We start from the raw sequence: 21,909 nt of genomic DNA, 5'->3' as shown, positions 1-21,909 counted from the left end.
CTTCTCGCACTGGCTATTGTTGTTTTCACCCTAGTTGTGCTTGCCGCGTTGGAACAGACTCGCTTGCGTCGACTTGGAAAAGGCATTCCTGGTCCAAAATGGCTTGTTCCATTTATAGGAAACATAATTCCGCTCGTACGAGATGGGCACAAGTTTAGCACCGAAGTCTTCGCGAGAGGAAAAGTGTCGTGGGATTCAATGTTGGGAAGGTACGCTAATAAATGTTATTTCGGACCGATCCTCTCGTAATCTTCGCGTCTCATACATAAATTGATAAATAAATTGAATTAATTATTAAGGTGGTAATATCCCTACCTCGAAGCATAGCAACTGTTACTAGGAGAAGGCGTTGCTTGTCTAATTTAGAGGCTTGTCACGACTTCTAGCTACGTAACCATTACGTTGTTTCATCGCGCTGACGCTTCTTGACGAAGCCGAATCCGCGGCCGTTTCGCGTCGACCGCAGCAATATGGCGACTAAAATAGTCGATGTAAGTATTTTTCGTGCAAGATTTCATTCGAAGCGATTTCGGGCACACGATCGCGATCGGAAAGCCGTAATCTGTGGTTTGACGAGCGATTTTTTTCGATTCGTCGCCTATTTCGTGAGATACAGCACGATTTCGACGAAGTGGCGAGGATAAAACTACCTAACCCTTCTAAAAACGCGACCGAATTCACTAATATAATTCTCAAAAACTTGCACGAAAAATGCCTACTCCGGTCGATTTCAGCATAGATTTACATCTATGATTTCAGACACTCGCGTGGGCGGGGTTAAAGGCGTGGCTTCTAGCGCACTAGTCTATATAGGACCTCCTCTTGCTAAACCGGACGTTTCATACGTTCCTTTGAGACCATGGAAGCAACTTTAGTCGGTCAATACATAGAGGGTACTTCTAAATATTTTTTGAGCGTGCTTTATTTTTTTGAAATTTTTAGACCCTATCAGGATATTACCACCTTAGTGTTAGTTGTTATAGTCTACACTTATTTTGTACTATACTTTCCTCAGTCTCATATTTACCTTGGAAGTTGGCTGTTAGTTATATAAGATGTCGCTTGACTGATTTTGTTGTATAAAGATTTGCGTTGTACGTCAACGATGCTACTGTATTCAAGACCGTAATGAAAGAACAGGGCCGCGACTTTACTATAGCTCTATCTTTCTCCGACATCAGCCTCTTCGGCAAAACGCTGTTTTTCGTGCGCGGAGAGGAACACGCTTTTCTTCGAAAAACGCTGGTTTCTGTTTTTTCGCGAAAGACATTGACTTCCTATTTGCCAAAAATGGAAAGCAATGCTCGAAAGCACCTTCGTCTATGGATCAGTGAGTGCAAGCAAAACGACGGAAATGGAACGATTAGGGTTGCGTCGAAAGCTCGCGACATGGTATTTGATTTTCTCATTAACGTCTTCTTGGGAACCGACTATGACCCTAGCCTGCATTGGAGGAAGAATTATGACACAATGATAAAGGGAATTGTTTCCTTGCCTATAAACCTTCCTGGTACGACATTTTGGCGCGCCATGAACGCTCGCAAGTTATTGATTGGCAATATGATGGCCGTTGTCGACACTTCCATTGAGCGCGTGAGAGAAGGGAAAAAACTCTATTCCCTTACCGACTATTGGATGCAGTCTCTGATTGAGAAAAGCGACGGACAGTTTAACGACTCTGATATGAAAGGAATTGTCACAGACCATTTAGTGACTTTCCTTTTTGCGGGTCTTGATACGACCGTATCAACGCTTACGGCATTTTTCGCTCTCATGAGCACCCATCCCGACGTTCTGGCTAGAATACGCAGTGAACAGAACCAACTTCGTCCGGAGGACAATCCAGTCACCACAGAAATATTGGACCAGATGACCTACACAACACAAGTAGCAAATGACTAAATGATATTCAAGGATAACATCTATTTATTTTTTTAGGTTATGAGAGAAATTCTTCGTTTTGAAAACCCTCTTATGAGTCTCAGCTTCAAGGCAGAGCGTGATCGCAAGATCAATGGCATTTTCATACGCAAGGAGACGAGCGTTGTTGTAAACTTACGCGACGTTCTATATACCGACAGCTTTTCTGAGCCCCACAAGTTCGATCCTGATAGATTTGGGCCAGAACGTCGCGAACACATTCGAAATGTGAAGCACTATATTCCCTTTGGCGTTGGAGTGCATCGATGTGTGGGTAAAAATCTCGCCGAACTTTCGATTCTTCTAACCACGGCTATTGCCTCTGGAATTGCTGACTGGCATCGTATTGAAACGGATCAAAGTTATAAAATGATATATGATGCTACGAGAGTTCCGGCAGACGGATGTGTGATATCCATCAAAAAAAGATGAGCTTCGGAAATTTTTCCGCCATCAACCATGCAGGGTATTTGCTTTAGAACCGGCGTTTTTCGTTCTGCAATGTTTAGTTTTTTTGTGTTTGTGTGTGAACTCCTTGCTCAACTATATAGCGACTGTATGACTATGTATTCTACTAGTACTAGTAGCTGTCTACCGTAGCATGCATAACGTACGGCCGAGGAATATTGGCAAGGAATTCTCAGCGAGGGAAACATTGTCATCTATTGTAGGTCGGATTGCTATGGTGAAACTAAAGAAAGCTGCCAAGAAATTTTCCAAAATCTGTTTCCGCTTGGCGTGCGACGTGAATAATTATTTCCATTTCATAACTGACTATAATCCTTTGTGCCTTTTCTCTTGGCGTTTTATGCCCAAACGGTTGCGGTAGGCAAAGCCCCGCCTACTGGGACTGTTTTCTTGGCTCGAGAAACAGTTCGCCCATTTCAGAAATCGCTTCCAACTTGTGGTGAGATTGCTCCCATTGTGCTTCGAGTTCTCTAGCTCTGCCTACACCAGAGATAACCTACACACTGTGGAACAAAGGTACATACATGTATTCTGCAGGTCGAGTTGGCTATGGTGAAACTATAGAAGCAGTGGCCAAGATTAGAAACTGTACCTTTCAATTTTTTATCCTACTAATGCACTATGATCCTTTGTGCCTCGTCTCTTGACGTTGAGTAGAGCCCCGCCTACGGGAGCTGTTTTTCTGGCTTGAGAAACTGTTCGTCCATTTGAGACATCGCTTCCAACTTGTGGTGAGATTGTTCCCATTGTGCTTCGAGTTCTTTAGCTCTCGGAAATGAGGATACGGTAGAGAAGGCCGAGAACGAGAACACAGGAAGGTTAGAAAAGAAAGGAGCCTCTCCTCTGACTCGACCACATTTGGCCTTCTCCTACGCCAAGAATGGGTTTAATAAAGGTATCGCAAATGCTGCGGTGGGCCTGCGAAGCCGTTCTGGCGAGAAACGTCGAAGAAAAAACGCAAGATCACGTGACTCGATGAGGCACACCTACTGTAGTACACACTGTGTAGTCAAAGTTTATTGAGAGTCTTCCGAGTGCAAGAAGAAGAGATGCAGACTATAGACTATTGCTAACACTGCACTAAATGTAGCTTTCAAAGGAAATGGTTGTACGGGATGTAGAACTAGTGACGTCATTTTCCCTCTCGATGCTTCTCGCACTCGCTATTGTTATTTTCACCCTAGCTGTGCTTGCCGCGTTGGAACAGAGTCGCTTGCGTCGACTTGGAAAAGGCATTCCGGGTCCAAAATGGCTTGTTCCCTTTATAGGAAACCTAATTCCGCTCGTACGAGATGGGCACAAGTTTAGCACCGAAGTCTTCGCGAGAGGAAAAGTGTCGTGGGATTCGATTATGGGAAGGTACGCTACTAAATGTTATTTCGGACCGATCCTCTCGTAATCTTCGCGTCTCACGCATAAATTGATAAATAAATTGAATTAATTGTTAATGTTTCTACATTTATTATGTACTATACTGTCCTCAGTCTCATATTTACCTTGGAAGTTGGCTGTTAGTTATATAAGATTTCGCTTGACTGTTTTTGTTTTATAAAGATTTGCGTTGTACGTCAACGATGCCACTGTATTCAAGACCGTAATGAAAGGACAAGGTCGCGACTTTACTATAGCTCTATCTGTCGCCGACCACAGCCTTTTCGGCGAAACTCTGTTCTTTGTGCGCGGAGAGGAACACGCTTTTCTTCGAAAAACGTTGATTTCCGTTTTTTCGCGAAAGAGATTGACTTCCTATTTGCCTACGATGGAAAGCAATACTCGAAAGCACCTTCGTCTTTGGATCAGTGAGTGCAAGCAAAACGACGGAAATGGAACGATTAAGGTTGCGTCGAAAGCTCGCGACATGGTATTCGATTTTCTCATGGACCTCTTCTTGGGAACCGACTATGACCCTAGCCTGAATTGGAGGAAGAATTATGACACAATGATAAAGGGAATTGTTTCCTTGCCTATAAACCTTCCTGGTACGACGTTTTGGCGCGCCATGAATGCTCGCAAGTTATTGATTGGCAATATGATGGCCGTTGTCGAGGCTTCCATTGAGCGCGTGAGAGAAGGGAAAAAACTCTATTCCCTTACCGACTATTGGATGCAGTCTCTGATTGAGAAAAGCGACGGACAGTTTATAGACTCTGATATGAAACAAATTGTCGCTGATCATTTAGTGACTTTCCTTTTTGGGGGTCTTGACACAACCGTATCGACGCTGACCGCCTTTTTCGCTCTCATGAGCACCTACCCCGACGTTCTGGCTAAAATACGCAGTGAACAGAGCCAACTTCGCCCGGACGACAATCCGGTTACAACAGAAATACTGAACCAGATGACCTACACCACACAAGTATAAGTGGCTTATAGCATATGACTAAATGATATTTAAACATAACATCTACTTATTTTTTCTAGGTTATGAGAGAAATTCTTCGTTTTGAAAACCCTCTCTTGGGTCTCGGCTTCAAGGCAGAGTGTGATCACACAATCAATGGCATTTTCATACCAAAGGAGACGAGGGTTGTCGTAAACTTACGCGACGTTCTATATACCAATAGCTTTTCTGAGCCCCACAAGTTCGATCCTGATAGATTTGGGCCAGAACGTCGCGAACACATTCGAAATGTGAAGCACTATATTCCCTTTGGCGTTGGAGTGCATCGATGCGTGGGTAAAAATCTCGCCGAACTATCGATACTTCTAACGACGGCAATTGCCTCCGGAATTGCTGACTGGCATCGTATTGAAACGGATCAAAGTTACAAAATGATTTTTGCTGCTACGAGAGTTCCGGCGGACGGATGCGTGATATCCATCAGCGAAAGATGAGCTTTGGAAATTTTTCCGTGATGACTTAGAACCGGCGTTTTTCGTTTCGCGATGTGTTAATTTCTTTATGTTTGTGAACTCTTTGCTCAAGTATATAGCGACTGTGTGTATTCTACTATAGTAGCTGTCTACTGTAGCGCATGGCCAAGGAATTTTGGCAGGGGATTCCCAGCGGGGGAAACATTGTCATCTATTGCAGGGGGCCAAGAAACTTTCCAAAGTACGCAAAAATCTTTTTCCGCTTGGGGAGCAACGTGAATAATTTTACCTTTCCATTTTGATCATAAGTGATTATAATCCTTTGTGTCTTGTCTCTTGGCGTTTCATGCCCCAACGGCAGCGGTGAGTAAAGCCCCGCCTACTGGGGCTGTTTTTCTGGCTCGAGAAAAAGAGCGGCGAAATGGCAAATTTACATCTGTCCGTCCATTTGATCGGTCGGAGAAGAGTCGTCTCAGAGACATCGCTTCCAAGTTGTAGCTCTCGGAAATGAGCGGAGAACAAGAGCGCAGGAAGTCCAGAAAAGAAAGGGGGCCTCTCCTCTTGCTCGACCACTTTTGGCCTTCTCCTACGCCAAGACTGGGTCCAATAAAGGTATCGTAATTGCTGGTGCGCGTCCGAAGCCGTTCTGGCGAGGAAAGAACGCGAAAGTTTAAAATCACGTGACTCGATGAGGCACACCTACTGTACGTACACCATAGATAACTGTACATGGTCTTTGGTCACAGAACTTTTTTCATTAGCCTGTCACATCTAGCTAAGGTATGACCGCGCACATCAGTGTATCCTGCCGCCTCATACAACTGACACGCCCTCTTGAGGCAGTGAACCGTTTCGATGTAAATACTTTTGAAGCCTTTTTGTCTAATTCTTTCTTCCATTTTGGACAAAATAGCCCGACCAATTCCTTTTCCTCTTGCTTCAGGCATCAAATACATTTTTCGCACTTCGACGCTCAATTCTCCTCTCTCAGCTGTCACATCATAATATCCACCAGATCCAACAACCTTTCCATTTCTTCTGTCTTCAATGACAAAGAATTCCCCACTGTCATTCTTCCAGTAATATTCTTCTACATTTACGGCGTCTACGTCTGCACCATCGGCCTGGAATGGAAGCCCGTACGAGGCGAGACAGTTCTTAATGATTTCGAGAACAGAGTCTCGATCCTCAGGCGTCCATTTTCTTGCAATGTAGTCTCGTGCAAGCTGTAGAACCGGTTCTGCACTGCTCATGGAGGAGGAGAAACAGGCTACGTTATACTATACGGGACTTGGAACTAGTGACGTCATTTTCCCTCCCGATGCTTCTCGCACTCGCTGTTGTTACTTTGACCCTAGTTGTGCTTGTCGCGTTGGAACAGAGGCGCTTGCATCGGCTTGGAAAAGGCATTCCCGGTCCCAAATGGGTTCCTCCCTTTATAGGAAACCTGATTCCGCTCGTACGCGATGCGCACAAGTTTGTCTCTGAAGCTTTCGCAAGAGGAAGAGTGTCGTGGGATTCAATATTGGGAAGGTACGTAGTAAATTTTATTCCGTGACGCGCTAGTCACAGCTTAGGCGAGAGTATGCAATTATTTAGATTAATTAACTAAGTCTATTGTGCGTGTCAGTCTCAGTCCGCTAAACCATAGATATAAGAGAATAAAATTTATCTTGCTTGTTGGTTAATTAATTAATTAATTAATTAATTAATGAGATGTCGCTTGATTTTGTTGTATACTATAAAGATTTGCGTTGTACATCAACGATGCCACTGTATTCAAGACCGTTATGAAAGCACAAGGCCGCGATTTCACTATATCTCTAACTCCCGCCGACGACAGCCTCTTCGGCAAGACGCTGATTTTCGTGAGCGGAGCGGAACACGTCTTTCTTCGAAAAACGTTGATTTCCGTTTTATCGCGCAAGAGATTGACGTCGTATTTGCCTACGATGGAAAGCAATGCTCGAAAGCACCTTCGTCTTTGGATCAGGGAGTGCGAGCGAAATAACGGAAGCGGAACGATTCGGGTTCAGTCGAGAGCTCGCGACATGGTCTTCGATTTTCTCATGAACGCTTTCTTGGGACCGGACTATGACCGTCACCTGCACTGGAGGGAGAATTATTATGCAGTGATAAAGGGAGTTCAGGCGTTTCCTTTGAACTTTCCTGGTACGACGTTCTGGCGTGCCTTGAAAGCTCGCAAATTATTGATTCGCGATATGATGCCCATTGTCCAGGCTTCCATTGAGCGCGCGAGAGAAGGGAGAAAGCTGTATTCCCTTACCGACCATTGGATACAGTCTTTGATTGAGAAAAGCGACGGCCAGTTGGAAGACTCTGACATCAAACGAATTGTCACCGATCATCAAGTGACTTTCCTTCTTGCGGGTCTCGACACGACCGTATCGACGCTGACAGCATTTTTCGGTCTCATGAGCGCCCATCCCGACGTTCTGGCTCGAATACACAGTGAACAGATCCAACTTCGCCCGAACGACAGTCCAATCACCACCGAAATATTGAACCAGATGACCTACACAACGCAAGTAAGCGATGCAGTGATTTGTAAAGTAGGTCTTTGTCATAAAGACTCGATTTTCTTAATTAAGGTTATGAGAGAAATTCTACGTTTTGAACACCCGCTTTTGGGTCTCGGCTTCAAGGCCGAGCGCGATTGCAAGATCAATGGCATTTTTATACCCAAGGAGACGAGGGTTGTTCCAAACTTACGCCACGTTCTATTCACCGACGGCTTTTCCGAACCCCACAAGTTCGATCCCGATAGGTTCGGGCCGGAACGTCGCGAACACATTCGAAATGTGAAGCACTATATTCCCTTTGGCGTTGGAGTGCATCGGTGCGTGGGTAAAAATCTCGCCGAACTATCGATACTTCTAACGACGGCTATTGCCTCTGGCATGGCTGACTGGCGTCGTATTGAAACGGATAAAAGTTATAAAATGATTTTCGATGCGACGATAGTTCCGGCGGATGGATGTGTGATATCCATCAGAGCAAGATGAGTTTCGGAATTTTTTTTTTGTATAACAGGGATAATTTGCCTTGAAACCGCGGCGTTTTTCGTTGGCGTGTTACGCGTTTAGTTTGTTCGAAATTTCAGATTTCTTTCTCCTCAGCTTCAACGATTCGCTCTACTGTACAAGCATCAACGTTCTCAGGAAGAGTGTTACGTAGTGTATGCTGCGTCATTCATGGCCGCTGACTTTCATGCTAACTCTCTGTCTTCGACTCGCAAAGAGAGACACGCCTAGTACACTGTGCGTACCGTGCATGACGTGGGCGAGGAGGGTGCATGACCTCGAGATCGGATTTCTTATTATTATGCACGCTATGATCTAAGAGTAAAGTAAGACGGGAACTGATGTCATTTCACGTCTGGGACACCGACAATGCACTTCTTGCTCTTTCTGACTTCGTTGATATTTGGATGGGGAGCAAGCACGAATACTTGCCAAAATCCAATCATCATCCCGTCAGAAGGACCCACGGTCTGCATGCCTTTGGACCAGTACGAGAAACGAAGTGTCGGAACGAAAGGAGAGGTTTGACATTTCACTCGAAAACTACGTCTTTCTACTCTATCGTCGCGGTATTCATTTAGAAAGGGGAAAACGGCACTGACGGACAAAAGGTAGGCGTGTCTTGCAGTGTAAACAGAGTAATCGAGCGCAACGTTTAGGGAGAGACCGGACTCGTAGGGCAAAAAGGACAGGTAGTCTATACGTGCTTCGATCGCCTTTATACATCAGCTAATTCATTATCTCAGAAAGGCGACTGGGGTGGGGTGATGGAAGGTCAAAGTTCAGGCGGTCATAACGCAAAGCAATGTTATCTTAGTCTATTATGTAGGGAGGCTACTTCTGAACGAATCGTGTTCCTGTTCATGCATTTACGAACGCAACAATCTAGCACAAAGCGGCATCTACGACGTTCTTCTACCTAATTTTTCTACCTAATTCATCGCGTACAATTCGAGTCTACTGTGATATGGACACAGAGGGAGGTGGTTGGACCGTCTTTCAACGAAGACAAGACGGATCTATCGACTTCTATCGTGAATGGAATGACTACAGACGCGGCTTTGGTAATATAGGTGTAGAGTTCTGGTTAGGTCTTGATTATCTACACTGGCTACTCAGTCTCAGCGAAAATGAACTTAGAGTTGATCTTGGAGACGGGAAGGGAAGCAGATCGTATGCAAAGTATTCCACTTTTAATGTTGGTGACGAAAGTACTGAATACGTTTTGAGTGTGAGTGGGTACAGTGGAAATGCTGGCGACTCCCTTCCTATTAACTACCACAATGGAAAGAAATTTACGACCAAAGACCAAGACAATGATCTGGACACCAGCAATTGTGCCATTACCTGGCACGGTGCTTGGTGGTACGACAATTGCCATTATTCTAATCTAAATGGGGGCTACTACCGCACGGGAGGTGATGGAATATGGTGGAATAGTTGGAAAACCGAACCCCTCAAATTTTCCGAGATGAAATTTCGATCTAAATGAGACTCAATATATGTATTCTTTGTCTTTACCTGTCATTGCGTTTCTGTTCGAAACCCTAGAACGCTGCTAGAAAGCCCCGAAAAAGTCACTGCTGCATCTTCATCTCCCATACATGTATACACACTGAGAACTGTTTGCGTCCATTTGAGTGAGAAGAGACGTACGTAGTTTCCAATATGTCGTGTGAACGTTTCCTTTTTGCTTCGCGTTCTTCAGCTGTTTGAAAAAAAGATATGCGGCCGAAACAGAAGGGCGACGTACGCGCTGCAAGTAATACATTTATTATTCAACAGCATTGGAATCAACAAGACGTTCCATATACTTTGAGTGGGAGTAAGGTCCTGGCCTTGTTTTTGGGAGGGACACGAGTGCCGTGTTCTAACGTCCTACGCTTTAGTTCAATACGACCTTTTATGGTCATGCTAAGAACCGGCAATTGTATTAGAACGCGGGTCTAATGTAGTTAGGACTTTAGAAAGACAGAAAAGACGTCATCTATTGACTACATTTACAGGAAGTGACATCATACCCGTGTCTTTTTACTCAATATAAACGGGCAAGTTTGGATGAAAAGGGATAGAAAGCATCAGCGAGCAAGACAACACAATGATTGCTAGTTCAACTTTTCAGTGCTTGTTTGTAGCACTCATTCTATTTTTGAACGCTGTCGAGAGCAATAACCCCAAATCAGATCAGGTATCTCAGTTCAGTAGACTCTTCTATCGCCAAAAAGAAATACTGTCTTTTCTAAGGGTTCTGTTGGAGGGTGTTCAGGAGTTCCAGGAATTCCAGGGTCCCCAGGGCACAATTGATTGCCTGGAAGAGATGGATTGAAAGGAGATGACGGAATGAAGGGCGCTAAGGGAGACAGAGGTGATAAAGGAGTCACTGGAAAGACGGGTCTTAAAGGAAGTTTGGGACAAAGAGGATCAATGGGGCCAATAGGAATCAAAGGAGAAAAAGGGATCAAAGGAAGTTTGGGACAAAGAGGAGAGCCCGGACCTCAAGGAGAAAACGGCACTGCCAATTCTATTAACTGGAAGCAGTGTGTCTGGAAAAGAGAAGATGAAAAAGATACAGGTCTCATACAGGTAATTTTCAAAGGTGAATTTTACACACTCTAAATTGATTTCCATCAGGAATGTGTTTTCAAAAAACGTCACTCTTCTACCTCTCTCAAAGTAGCGTATGCTGCCAATATGAGAGTCAGGTGTACTAGTGGTTGCTGTGGACGTTGGTACATCACTTTTAATGGAGCAGAATGTTCAGGACCAATGACAATTGAAGGAGTTCTGTATCTGTACACCAACGATAATCCTCTTCGACATCGCCAAATAGAAAGATTCTGTGAGAACATTCCATCTGGATCAATAAGGGTAGCTGTTCATGTGGGAAACTGTCAGGGCTATGGATCATCTGATCGTCGGTCTGGATGGAGATCTGTTTCTCGTATAATGATCGAAGAATATCCCCAGTCGCAAACCTGACTGGACTCAAGCCAATGAATTTTAATTGACCAATTCTATTGACGTCTGCATGACGCTGAGTTGTATGTTCGGTATGCTTGTGAATTATTACTGGTAGACTTGTAGTGGTACTCTTTCTCGAGACTCCGAGTCTCCCTATACTAGTGCTTCCTTTGTAATACGACTAGCTTTGACAATACAAACTGCACGCTTTCCTGCAATTCCCAGTCATATTTCCGCAGGTGCCTTAGAAAGAAAACTATGTTTCTTATAGAGGATTCGACGGTGCGACAGGTGAATCTATAGATTATTTAGGTAACACTGGAGTCAGGCTACTAGTGGACATGCCGCTTCTTCTACTTCCTCCTGAGTGACGAGGCGCGAGTTGTAGCCGTAGGCTACATTCTCTGCAATACTGCAGTCAAAGAGAATGGAAAAAGAAGAGGAGGATTGGCCCTGTCTCAGTAGAGAATTTTTTATATCGGAAAAGGAAAAAGATCTAGGCCGAACAGTCATTTATAAAACATTAAAAAAAAAAGGTGCACTGAAACATGGCATCGAGTTTAATTGTAATTGCAGTATATGTATAGATGAGTGAGAAAACGAGACTGATTAAATCCATATGGGCGGTCGGACGGCAGAGGCGTCATAACCCTTCACGTTTTTCAAGCTGCACTTTCTGAGAAAGCCTTTGTTGGAGAAGCATGCATAATCGAAGCAATAGGTAATAATACTTATACTGACTTTGTTTAGGGTTGTCTGGCAAACGTAAAGAGAGGGCAACTGCATGGATTGGCTTGTTGTTGGCTTCCGCAGAAGCGGCTCCATTATTGTATTTATCTTCTGTGGAGAACGTTTAGAACATTTGAAGTAGAACGGCCAGTAGAAATTCGTGTTAGAGATAATTGTTTTTAGAGAATCTGTTTATAATACATTTACTATGCAACAGCATTGGAATCAACAAGACGTCCCATATAATTTGAGTGGGAGTAAGGTCCTGGCGTTGTTTTTGGGAGGGACACGAGTGCCGTGTTCTAACGTCCTACGCTTTAGTTCAATACGACCTTTTATGGTCATGCTAAGAACCGGCAATTGTATTAGAAAGCGGGTCTAATCTAGTTAGCACTTTAGAAAGACGGAAAAGACGTCATTCATTCAATACATTTAGAGGAAGTGACATCATACCCGTGTCTTTTTACTCAATATAAACGGGCAAGTTTGGATGAAAAGAGATAGAAAGCCTCAGCGAGCAAGACAACACAATGATTGCTAGTTCAACTCTTCAGTGCTTGTTTGTAGCACTCATTCTATTTTTGAACGCTGTCGAGAGCAATAATCCCAAATCAGATCAGGTATCTCAGTTCAGTAGACTCTTCTATCGCCAAAAAGAAATACTGTCTTTTCTAAGGGTTCTGTTGGAGGGTGTTCAGGAGTTCCAGGAATTCCAGGGTCTCCAGGACACAATGGATTGCCTGGAAGAGATGGATTGAAAGGAGATGACGGAATGAAGGGCGCTAAGGGAGACAGAGGTGATAAAGGAGTCACTGGAAAGACGGGTCCTAAAGGAAGTTTGGGGCAAAGAGGATCAATGGGGCCAATAGGAATCAAAGGAGAAAAAGGGATCAAAGGAAGTTTGGGACAAAGAGGAGAGCCCGGACCTCAAGGAGAAAACGGCACTGCCAATTCTATTAACTGGAAGCAGTGTGTTTGGAAAAGAGAAGACGGAAAAGATACAGGTCTCATACAGGTAATTTTCAAAGGTAAATTTTGCGTTCTTTGAATTGATTTCTATTAGGAATGCGTCTTCAAAAAACGTCACTCTTCTACCGCTCTCAAAGTAGCTTATGCTGCCAATACGAGAGTCTATTGTCTTGGTAGTTCCTGCTGTGGACGTTGGTATATCACTTTTAATGGGGCAGAATGTTCAGGACCAATGACAATTGAAGGAGTTGTGTTTCTGTACCGCACCAACGATAGTCCTCTTCGACATCGCCAAATAGAAGGATTCTGTAAGAACATTCCATCTGGATCAATAAGGGTAGCTGTTCATGTAGGAAACTGTCAGGGCCATGGATCATCTAATCGTCGGTCTGGATGGAATTCTGTTTCTCGCATAATGATTGAAGAATATCCCCAGTCGCAAACCTGACTGGACTCGAGCCAATGACTTTTATTAATTGACCAATTCTGTTGATGTCTGCATGACGCTGAGTTGTATGCTTGGCATGCTAGTGAATTATTAATGGAAGTAGTACTCTTTTCCAAGGCTCCGAGTTTTCCTTTACTACCTAGTAATGGTGCTTCCTTCTGGCTTAAACTTCCACAGAGGTATGGAAAAAACGCATCCACTTACCTTTATCTGGGATTCAACGCTTCACTGCTGCCTTCCTTCTCATGCACGTTCATATTCTCTTTATCCAGATAAACATCAGAAAAAATGAAGACCCTCTCCCTCACACAAGTTCGATCCGGATAGGTTCGGGCCGGAACGTCGCGAACACATTCGAAATGTGAAGCACTATATTCCCTTTGGCGTTGGAGTGCATCGGTGCGTGGGTAAAAAAATCGCCGAACTATCGATACTTCTAACGACGGCAATTGCTTCTGGCATTGCTAACTGGCGTCGTATTGAAACGGGTAAAAGTTATAAAATGATTTTCGATGCTACGAGTTCTGGCGGACGGATGTGTGATATCCATCAGAGCAAGATGAGTTTCGGAATTCTTTTTGTATAACAGGGATACTTTGCCTTGAAACCGCGGCGTTTTTCGTTGGCGTGTTACGCTTTTAGTTTGTTCGAAATTTCAGATTTCTTTCTCCTCAGCTTCAATGATATTCGCTCTAGTGTACAAGCATGAAGAGTGTTACGTAGTGTATGTTACGTCATTCGTGGCCGTTGACTTAATTAAATCAGATTGCATGCTAGCTTTCGCTCTGCCTTCGATGCGTTACTAAAAGTAGGTACAGCGATTCGCGCAAAGAGACACACGCCTACAGCAGTGAGTACTACACTGTACGACCTCGAGGGTACCGTGTGCATGACGTGCAGGGTGACCTCGAGATCGGATTTCTTATTATTATGCACGCTATGATCGGCTCGCTGCATCTATCAGTTAAGCAAGACGGGAACTGGCGTCATTTTACGGCTGGGACACCAACGATGCACCTCTCGTTCTTTCTAGTTTCGTTGATATTTGGATGGGGAGCAAGCACAAATACTTGCCAAAATCCAATCATCATCCCGTCAGAAGGACCCACGGTCTGCATGCCTTTGGACCAGTACGAGAAACGAAGTATCGGAACGAAAGGAGAGGTTTGACTGTCAGTACTGTATAGTGCACACCTAATAGGCTATCTATCTTTATACTGGATCGTCATTGTGGCTGCTAGAAAGGGGAAACGGGAGCCGACGGACAAAAGGTAGGCGTGCCTTGCAGTGCCTCAGGCACTGAGCGAGACGTCTCCACTTGTAGGGAGAAGCGGGACTCGTAGGACAGAAAGGACAGGTACACGCTTCGCCTCTAATTAATTAATTAAACATGGGCTAACTTATTATCTCAGAAAGGCGACTCGGAAGGTTAGGTTCAGACGGTCATGGCTCAGAGCAAAGTAATATTATCTTTGTCTTTTATAAAGGGAGATTATCTTGTTCCTCCCTTTATGTGCATATACGAACGCAGCAACAATTTCGCACAAAGCGGCATCTACGAAATTTTTCTACCTAATTCATCGCGTACAATTCGAGTCTACTGTGACATGGACACAGAGGGAGGTGGATGGACCGTCTTTCAACGAAGACAAGACGGATCGATGGACTTCCATCGCAAATGGAATGACTACAGACGCGGCTTTGGTAACATAGGTGTAGAATTCTGGTTAGGTCTTGACTATCTACACGAGCTACTCAGTCTCAGCGAAAATGAACTTAGAGTTGATCTTGGAGACGGGAACGGAAACAGAGCGTATGCAAATTATTCCACTTTTAGTGCTGGTAACGAAAGTACCAAGTACGTTCTGAGTGTGAGTGGGTACAGTGGAAACGCTGGCGACTCGCTTACCTACAGTACCACAATGGCTTTAAATTTACGACCAAAGACCAAGACAATGATCAGTGGAGCGGTCACAATTGTGCCGTTTCGTGGTACGGTGCTTGGTGGCACAACAATTGCCATTTTTCTAACCTAAACGGAGGCTACTACCGCACGGGAGGCGCTGGTATATGGTGGAAGCATTGGAAATCCGAACCTCTTAAATTTTCGGAGATGAAATTTCGATGCAAATGAGACTGAGACATTGTGCCTATATGGAAAGCTGCACGACAACCAGATTCACTTCTGCATCTGTTCTTTGGCCTACCTTCTCATGCACGTTCATATGCTCTTTATCCAAATAAACATCAGAAAAAAAATGAAGACCCTCTCCCTCATACACCCATTGACTGTACGTACTTGGAAGCCCTGCCACAAACCGACATGTTCGATCCGCTGTATCGTTGGATCGAGTACGGCTTCGTCGTAGCGCTGCCTTCGATTTGTGGTAAGGCCCGTGGCCCAAAGGGGGGCCCCCCTTTCCGTTCCTAGTACAAAACAGGCCGGAATCAACGAAACTTGAGCGAATAATAGTTGGAACGCATCGCGCCGCATAGAACGAGGCCTCGGTCGGCGTTGACGCTATTCTGTAGATTCTGGAGGCTGGCGAAAGCGGAGAAATACGAAAAGAACTGCCACAAATAACGTTATGGCGTTTCTTTCTCGTCTTAGTGCACGACAGTCCTTTCTTTCGAAAAGCAAGAGAAGATCCGGCTTGTCTTTAGTCACGAATATCAACGCGAGACGTAATTCATCTGAATATTTTCAAGTCAGTGCAAAGTTCTTCTTTCTCCTCAGCTCGAGTTCCTCTAATGTTTTAATGTAGTGTAGATGTCTCATTTGTTATTAGACGTTGTGACTACTAACTCTCTACAAACCTAAGTGCAAAGTACCTTTTATTGAGTTTCGCTTAGAAACCCTAGAACGCTGCTAGAAAGCATTCCCGCAGTGACTTTCTCAGGCAAGCCGTCCTCCAGCTGAGCAGCGGCGTCAGGCGCGGCGACGTCAAGGCCATCTGCAGTGTGACCGAACAAAGCACCCAAATGATCGGCCAACTCGCTTTCAGTGAAGTGTTCCCCTGTCACAGTAATAAAATTAGAGATACAAAGATTCTTCACCGTTACCTCTGCTTTGAAGCAACTCCAAAAGATAGCCGCGATCGACTGCGGGATCCCCGTCTTCAGATCGGCCACGCCCACTTGATATTGCTAACACTCGAAAGGCGTTCTCAATCTCACTGGCGTCTAAGCCAAATACGGGACGATGATTCACGTACACTGAAAAATGAAACGATTCGTTAAGCGATAAATGAAGTTATGATGTAAATTCGTACACTTAATCAGCTCTCCCAAATCGATTTCAGTCACGTATTTTCCGGTGTCGACGTACTCAGAATATTTCGCTTCATTGAGCATGTCTTCAATCTAGAGAGAAAAGGTTTTGTCTATCCAAGAAGTTCCCTAGAATCACGACGGGTTAATTCACGTCTTGCTCGGATGGAAAAAAGCCCAAAGCTCTCATAATTCCAGGCACTTCGCTCAAAGGCACTTTACTCGAAACTTCTCTCCGATTCATGGTATTGATTCCTTGACTAAAGATGCAGAGAAAAAGCGCTTGAGAGATATAGACAATTACGAGTAGAATAGACGTACTGCTTGAGCTGAGCATAGTAGAAATAATCCTCCAGTTCGGCAAACAGTTCGCCATCTCTGCCACCTTCGAGAAGACTATAAAATGGTACCAAGCCATCGCCGCCAAGTAGAGCAAGAGCATCAAGTGCACTAAAAAAATTAAATAATATTTCCTGACTAAGCATTGTGCCTATTTTTCTCTTCGTACTCAGTGTTCACTCTCCACATGTTGACGCACAAGTCGTCGCCGCCTGACGTGAATACATACTTGCCGTCGTGGGAATGAGCGACATCGGAGATCTGCATGCACACACGATAATAAATAAATAAAAAGAGACATGGCCGGTTTTCTCTTCACCCCTCCAGGATGAGCGGTCAGGGCAGCGTTGGAAAAAGGATTGCCGTCAAGAGGAACGATGGACAGCCCAATCTATAATTAATATACTATAAATTTCAGAACCAGTATTCAGTGAGAAATTATTTTTACTTTCTCTTGTGTAATAAAGGCGATGTAGCGACGTTTTCCGTTTCCAGTGCCGCCATGCGGAAGAACGGAAATCCTGCAAAGTAAACAACGATGCAAAGACAAGGAGAAGGAGGCGTGAGCCTTCTACTTGCGAGCAGGTGTTCCATACGTCGGCCCGAGCACCGTCTTTCGGCACATCTTCGTCGTCGAATTATACAACTTGAATTTGAACTGAGATAATAAAACTCTCAAAAAAACAGCGCCTATACACTCGAACGAGAATTTCGTGCCTGATCGCTTGCAGTGACAAGGAAGCTCTCCTTCGTTACGGCCGGATACCAAGCCAGGCACGAAGGCACGGCACTCTGCTCGATCCGATCCGAGCTGAGCAGTCGCAAGTCATCGGTCGAACTGTTAGATAAATCGTATTCAACGAGAACGCGATCTAGACCGAGAGATAGCAGTCGAGGATGACTCGAATCCAAAGCGACGCCAAAAAGAATGTCTAATAAAAGAAAGGCACAGTGGAAAACGAAGAAAAGATATAAACATACATACCTTGAATGGGTTTATGATGCGCTCGATATTTCCCAAGATATTCCCAAGGTTGCTGGGAAAACGTTTCGGCGGGCGCACGTTTGAAAACGACGAGACGCCTTTCGTCGTCCTGCAGGTACGAATAAAAAGAAATTATTTATTGGCTATTATTTTATTGGTCTTACGGCTGTCGCCATGAAACGACTGTCGTGGGAAAAAGCGACGTGGGTGACGACGCCGTGCGAGTGACGAAAGACGGGACCGTCGTCGGCGAGCGTGAGACTGTCGAGAACGCGCACCATGCCGTTGGTGAATCCCACGGCTAGGAGGAAGTCGATGAATCTCCGCGTCACGAGGAGCATTTTCTGAATTTCTTACACACAAATTGGCCCTTGGGATCGAAGGTGAGGCACTGAATTTGCTGGTCGAAATTTCTCGACGCCAGAACGGTTCTAAAAAATACGTCATAGAGTCGATCAAGCGGAGAACAGATTATAGTACTTCTTTTCGTAATTCCAAAGTTTTAGAAAACCGGTGTAGCTTCCAACTAAAAGCTTAGAGCTAAAGCATAAAACAAAACACGTCAATTCCAGACAAACCCTTCAGAGAGAAAAAAAAGCGACTTACTGGAAGGGATGAGTCGCCAATGCGTGTACAGGTCGTTCGTGTTCGCGAAGAAGAACCTAGGATATAATATATAACGGAGATCAACTCAACAACGTTTTTCGTCTCACGTCGATTTTCCCGCCTTTGGCTGTCGTGTGGAGTACGATCGAGCGACTGGTGGCGACGGTGAAATCCGGAACGACGAAGTTGCCGGCTCGAATCGTCGCATCGTTCGGATACTGCCCCGGAACAACGTAAGATCTGCAAGAGAAAAAAATAGAATCGAAACAATTAATGTTTCTCGATTGGCGCACGAGAAGTCGGTCGACTTTGGTGAATGAGCAAAGGACACTGACGTAACAGGACCGGCGTTAAAGTTATCCCACCTGTGAAAAGAACTATGATGAAGAAAAAATTCACTGGGGACTGGGCCTAGGTATTTACCAATTCACCAAGCACAGGTGTGCATCGTAAAAGCGCACGTGACCCAAAGCATCTCCCGTCACCTGATATCTAATAAATTAATTAACCTTTTAGCTGGGGCTACACTGATTTAGCGGCATATCGTCTTACTCGCCAAACTGCTTGATTGACGTTATACCGGCTTCCTGCAAACGAACCATTTTGAGTGCCTTTTTCATCATGGGATGCTTGGTGACAGGTGGAGCGCCTAGAAAGAAAGAAAAAAAAACAATGATTCATATTGCTTCCAGTCACCTGTACTATTTGACTGACCTGGACCGTCCGGACGAGCGTGGTCCCACAGAACAGCCATGCCCTCGCTTGTACCCGTCATCGCTCGCGTTGTCGACGGAATGAAGGCGGATTGCGAAAAGGTGCCAACCGTTTTGTTGAAAGTCTACTCCCAAAAAAAAGATTATACACTGTATATAATAAACCATTATTTTTCACCTTGTCTGTGAGCGTCGGAGCGTGATACTTGAGCTCGCCTGAATCCTATGGAATATTTACTGGTGTTGAGTTCTCTATGTAACATTATTTTCTTGGCTAACCCATGAATAGAATATGACTTGGTGTTCACTGGTTGACATCAAGTGCTGGCTATCAGACGGATTAAAGACGAGATGAGTCTAAAGAAAGACAAGACCTTTTCAAAAAACTTCAGTATAGTGTAGTGTAAAAACGTCTACTTGTAATCCAAGCGATGGATCAATAACAATCGTATGGAGAGGCTTTTCACTCGTTGTCCATTTCCACAAGGAGAGCGACTGCGGCGACGAAGCGCCCAGCGTCGCCAAGTACTCCGCATCGAGCGTCATGGCAACGGCAGCGACGCCACCCGAGTGAGGATTAAACAAAGTTCGCACAGGAACGCTAAAAATATGACGTCAGAAAAATAAAAAATTATTTCAGCGAAAATCCCACCAGGAATAGGAATCCCAGACAATGACCATGCTTTGGTCACCCTGATCACCGGTAGCAATCCATCGCTTATTTCCACTCACAGTCGAGCAAGTAATCGAATTTCTCTAAAGGATAAATATCCTTAGTTATTTAATCTGAGTCGAGCGTTCTCTTACGTGGCCTTGCAGGAGCCGTTGCGTGTTGGTGACGAAGTCGTGGAGGATTGCCGTGTGCGCCGTGACGTAGAAGATCACCTAGCAACGCGTCGTGTGAAATTCTGAAAAAGGGGATCGTTTTTTTGCTTCGCTGCCTTGCGATTCGCGTCGGAGACGTTGTGTAGCGACACGTTGCAGTTGAAGCCAAAGCTCCACGTCAATTTCTGGCGAGATCGTTGCGCGTTCGATTTGAAACTGAATGGATTGCCTTCTTACGTACCAACGGGCTGCCCGTCTCGCCTTCTTTGACGTTTTCGCGTTTGCTACGATCGATTCCTCTTCGTCTTCTGTCTGCAGAGGCTGGGAAACCGAAGACGACGTTTCTGCCATGACAACAAAAGCGCGCGCTAAAAAACAGAGAAGGGGACAATGAAAATGAGATGCAGGCCGCGTTTACTGGCAGCGATGATTGCTACCTCGCTATCTGGACTTCTCGGCACATTCGCATCGGTCGGAAGCTATCTCATCGACCCAGTCCGCTCGTCGTGCCCCCATTGGAGCCCCTCAATCGTCGTCTACGGAACGGCGGCCGGCTACGGCGTCTTCGGCGCCCTGAGTCTCATCCTCGCCCCGTACGTCCAACGACTCCCACCGCGACCGTTCGTCGCAACGTCGCTTCTCTTGACGGGAATCGTCTACGGATCATGCGGCGCAACCGTACTCGCGTGCCAAGCGACGGGACCTTGGCTGCAGGGCGTTTTTCTCGTCGCCTATTCGCTGATCAGCGCCGCGGGCGTATTCGCGATTCTGCCCGCGTACGATTGCGCAATGGCGTGGCTTCCCGCGCGCACGGGACTTAGCGCGGGACTAGTCGCCGTTGGCGGCAGCGTGGGCAGCATACCCGCCGCCCAATTTGCAATAGCACTCGAACGCCTTTACGATAGAAAAGCAATCGACGCCGGCACGATCTTTTTCGCGTGCGGATTAGTCATATCAGTCATGATTGCGATAATGCTAATATTATTAACTCATCCGTGGAAAACCGACGGTGTGGTGAATACAAAGACTTCTCCTAAGAGGAAGTGGGGTGTGATGAGATTTAAACGACTATGGATTCTATTGCTCGTTCGGCTCGTCACGCTCATTCCTCCCATAGGGTTGTCGAGTCGCGAGCAGGATCTTTTGACGGCGTTTTGGAGAGAGTCGAATCCGCCGCTCGAGTTTCTCGCCTTCTCGTCGCAGATACTCGACGTCGTCGGAACGATCTTTTTCTCGATCGTCGCCGATTCGTTCGGTCCGACTCGACTCTGGGTCATCGTAACGGGTATCGAGACGGCGACGATTGGTTTCTTGCCCTGGTTTATGAGTAGGAATAGTAGCGGGTTGTGGGGTCGTTATGCTGCCGTCGCTACGTTTAGTCTTTTTAATATGGTGAAGACTGGTCCTATTACTGTTCTTGGAGCGATTAGTCATGAGTTCTTTGGACTTGGTTCGGCCACTGAAGCGCTTGGCGTGCTTCACTTGTCGTTTGGCGTTGCTGGCTTGGTTGGGCCTGTTATTATGGAGAATATGTATCAGCTGTCTCATACGTTTGAATCTTTCCTGTATCTGTCTGACGGTTTTTTTGGCAGTGGATTGATCATTCTTGCGCTTCTGCATTCCTGCTATGAGTATCGATCGCCTGATAAAAATGAAGCAGAAAGGGAGACAGCAGTTAATTAATCAACTATCTAAAATAATGTTTTTTAGTATTTATTATTTTGTTTAATTAGAGTTTGTATTGCTTACATTATTTTTTCTTTATTTTCCTCAATAAATGAGGCTCACTGCTAGTCCACCGAAAAAAATAGCCTACGG

General features: G+C 45.1%; 8 protein-coding genes and 2 pseudogenes across 8 annotated transcripts; 8 read left to right on the top strand and 2 right to left on the bottom strand.

The window, feature by feature from the left end:
- Window positions 1-1,290: 1,290 nt before the first annotated feature.
- On the top strand, window positions 1,291-2,512 carry LOC136187420 (probable cytochrome P450 524A1). The gene is made up of 2 exons (XM_065975004.1): window positions 1,291-1,887; window positions 1,939-2,512. Exons 1-2 carry the CDS (start codon window positions 1,291-1,293, stop codon window positions 2,350-2,352), a joined length of 1,011 nt encoding a protein of 336 aa, XP_065831076.1. The 3' UTR covers window positions 2,353-2,512.
- Window positions 2,513-3,533: 1,021 nt separating this feature from the next.
- Window positions 3,534-5,359, top strand: LOC136187842 (probable cytochrome P450 524A1). Its single transcript, XM_065975558.1, has 3 exons — window positions 3,534-3,747; window positions 3,943-4,744; window positions 4,810-5,359. The coding sequence occupies exons 1-3, from the start codon at window positions 3,536-3,538 to the stop codon at window positions 5,221-5,223; spliced, it is 1,428 nt and encodes a 475-aa protein (XP_065831630.1). The 5' UTR covers window positions 3,534-3,535; the 3' UTR covers window positions 5,224-5,359.
- Window positions 5,360-5,942: 583 nt separating this feature from the next.
- Window positions 5,943-6,455, bottom strand: LOC136187419 (uncharacterized N-acetyltransferase YjgM-like). The gene has a single exon (XM_065975003.1). The coding sequence runs from the start codon at window positions 6,453-6,455 to the stop codon at window positions 5,943-5,945; it is 513 nt and encodes a 170-aa protein (XP_065831075.1).
- A 63-nt stretch (window positions 6,456-6,518) lies between these two features.
- Window positions 6,519-8,341, top strand: LOC136187841 (probable cytochrome P450 524A1). Its single transcript, XM_065975557.1, has 3 exons — window positions 6,519-6,735; window positions 6,950-7,751; window positions 7,815-8,341. Exons 1-3 carry the CDS (start codon window positions 6,524-6,526, stop codon window positions 8,226-8,228), a joined length of 1,428 nt encoding a protein of 475 aa, XP_065831629.1. The 5' UTR covers window positions 6,519-6,523; the 3' UTR covers window positions 8,229-8,341.
- A 274-nt stretch (window positions 8,342-8,615) lies between these two features.
- LOC136187417 (ficolin-1 pseudogene) lies at window positions 8,616-9,749 on the top strand (annotated as a pseudogene).
- A 558-nt stretch (window positions 9,750-10,307) lies between these two features.
- On the top strand, window positions 10,308-11,493 carry LOC136187843 (collagen triple helix repeat-containing protein 1-like). Its single transcript, XM_065975559.1, has 3 exons — window positions 10,308-10,434; window positions 10,491-10,829; window positions 10,878-11,493. The coding sequence occupies exons 2-3, from the start codon at window positions 10,587-10,589 to the stop codon at window positions 11,223-11,225; spliced, it is 591 nt and encodes a 196-aa protein (XP_065831631.1). The 5' UTR covers window positions 10,308-10,434; window positions 10,491-10,586; the 3' UTR covers window positions 11,226-11,493.
- A 973-nt stretch (window positions 11,494-12,466) lies between these two features.
- LOC136187416 (collagen triple helix repeat-containing protein 1-like) lies at window positions 12,467-13,447 on the top strand. The gene is made up of 3 exons (XM_065975002.1): window positions 12,467-12,556; window positions 12,613-12,951; window positions 13,000-13,447. Exons 1-3 carry the CDS (start codon window positions 12,467-12,469, stop codon window positions 13,351-13,353), a joined length of 783 nt encoding a protein of 260 aa, XP_065831074.1. The 3' UTR covers window positions 13,354-13,447.
- A 917-nt stretch (window positions 13,448-14,364) lies between these two features.
- On the top strand, window positions 14,365-15,598 carry LOC136187415 (ficolin-2-like; annotated as a pseudogene).
- Window positions 15,599-16,067: 469 nt separating this feature from the next.
- Window positions 16,068-20,741, bottom strand: LOC136187074 (cilia- and flagella-associated protein 251-like). The gene is made up of 28 exons (XM_065974592.1): window positions 20,529-20,741; window positions 20,333-20,459; window positions 20,208-20,276; window positions 20,074-20,151; window positions 19,919-20,022; window positions 19,684-19,867; window positions 19,546-19,623; window positions 19,445-19,489; window positions 19,268-19,391; window positions 19,106-19,202; window positions 18,977-19,045; window positions 18,847-18,918; window positions 18,661-18,793; window positions 18,554-18,609; window positions 18,428-18,487; window positions 18,305-18,378; window positions 18,112-18,248; window positions 17,948-18,056; window positions 17,680-17,894; window positions 17,538-17,620; window positions 17,411-17,483; window positions 17,282-17,353; window positions 17,132-17,223; window positions 16,945-17,073; window positions 16,778-16,883; window positions 16,626-16,716; window positions 16,417-16,569; window positions 16,068-16,370 (listed from the first exon to the last, which is right to left on the bottom strand). Exons 1-28 carry the CDS (start codon window positions 20,558-20,560, stop codon window positions 16,189-16,191), a joined length of 2,844 nt encoding a protein of 947 aa, XP_065830664.1. The 5' UTR covers window positions 20,561-20,741; the 3' UTR covers window positions 16,068-16,188.
- Window positions 20,485-21,873, top strand: LOC136187076 (uncharacterized). Its single transcript, XM_065974593.1, has one exon. The coding sequence runs from the start codon at window positions 20,488-20,490 to the stop codon at window positions 21,772-21,774; it is 1,287 nt and encodes a 428-aa protein (XP_065830665.1). The 5' UTR covers window positions 20,485-20,487; the 3' UTR covers window positions 21,775-21,873.
- Window positions 21,874-21,909: the final 36 nt, after the last annotated feature.

This window comes from Oscarella lobularis, chromosome 5 (assembly GCF_947507565.1).
Source record: "Oscarella lobularis chromosome 5, ooOscLobu1.1, whole genome shotgun sequence".
Taxonomy (NCBI): Eukaryota; Metazoa; Porifera; class Homoscleromorpha; order Homosclerophorida; family Oscarellidae; genus Oscarella; species Oscarella lobularis.
Note: the sequence above shows the minus strand (reverse complement) of the source record. Positions and strands in the feature narration are given on the sequence as shown.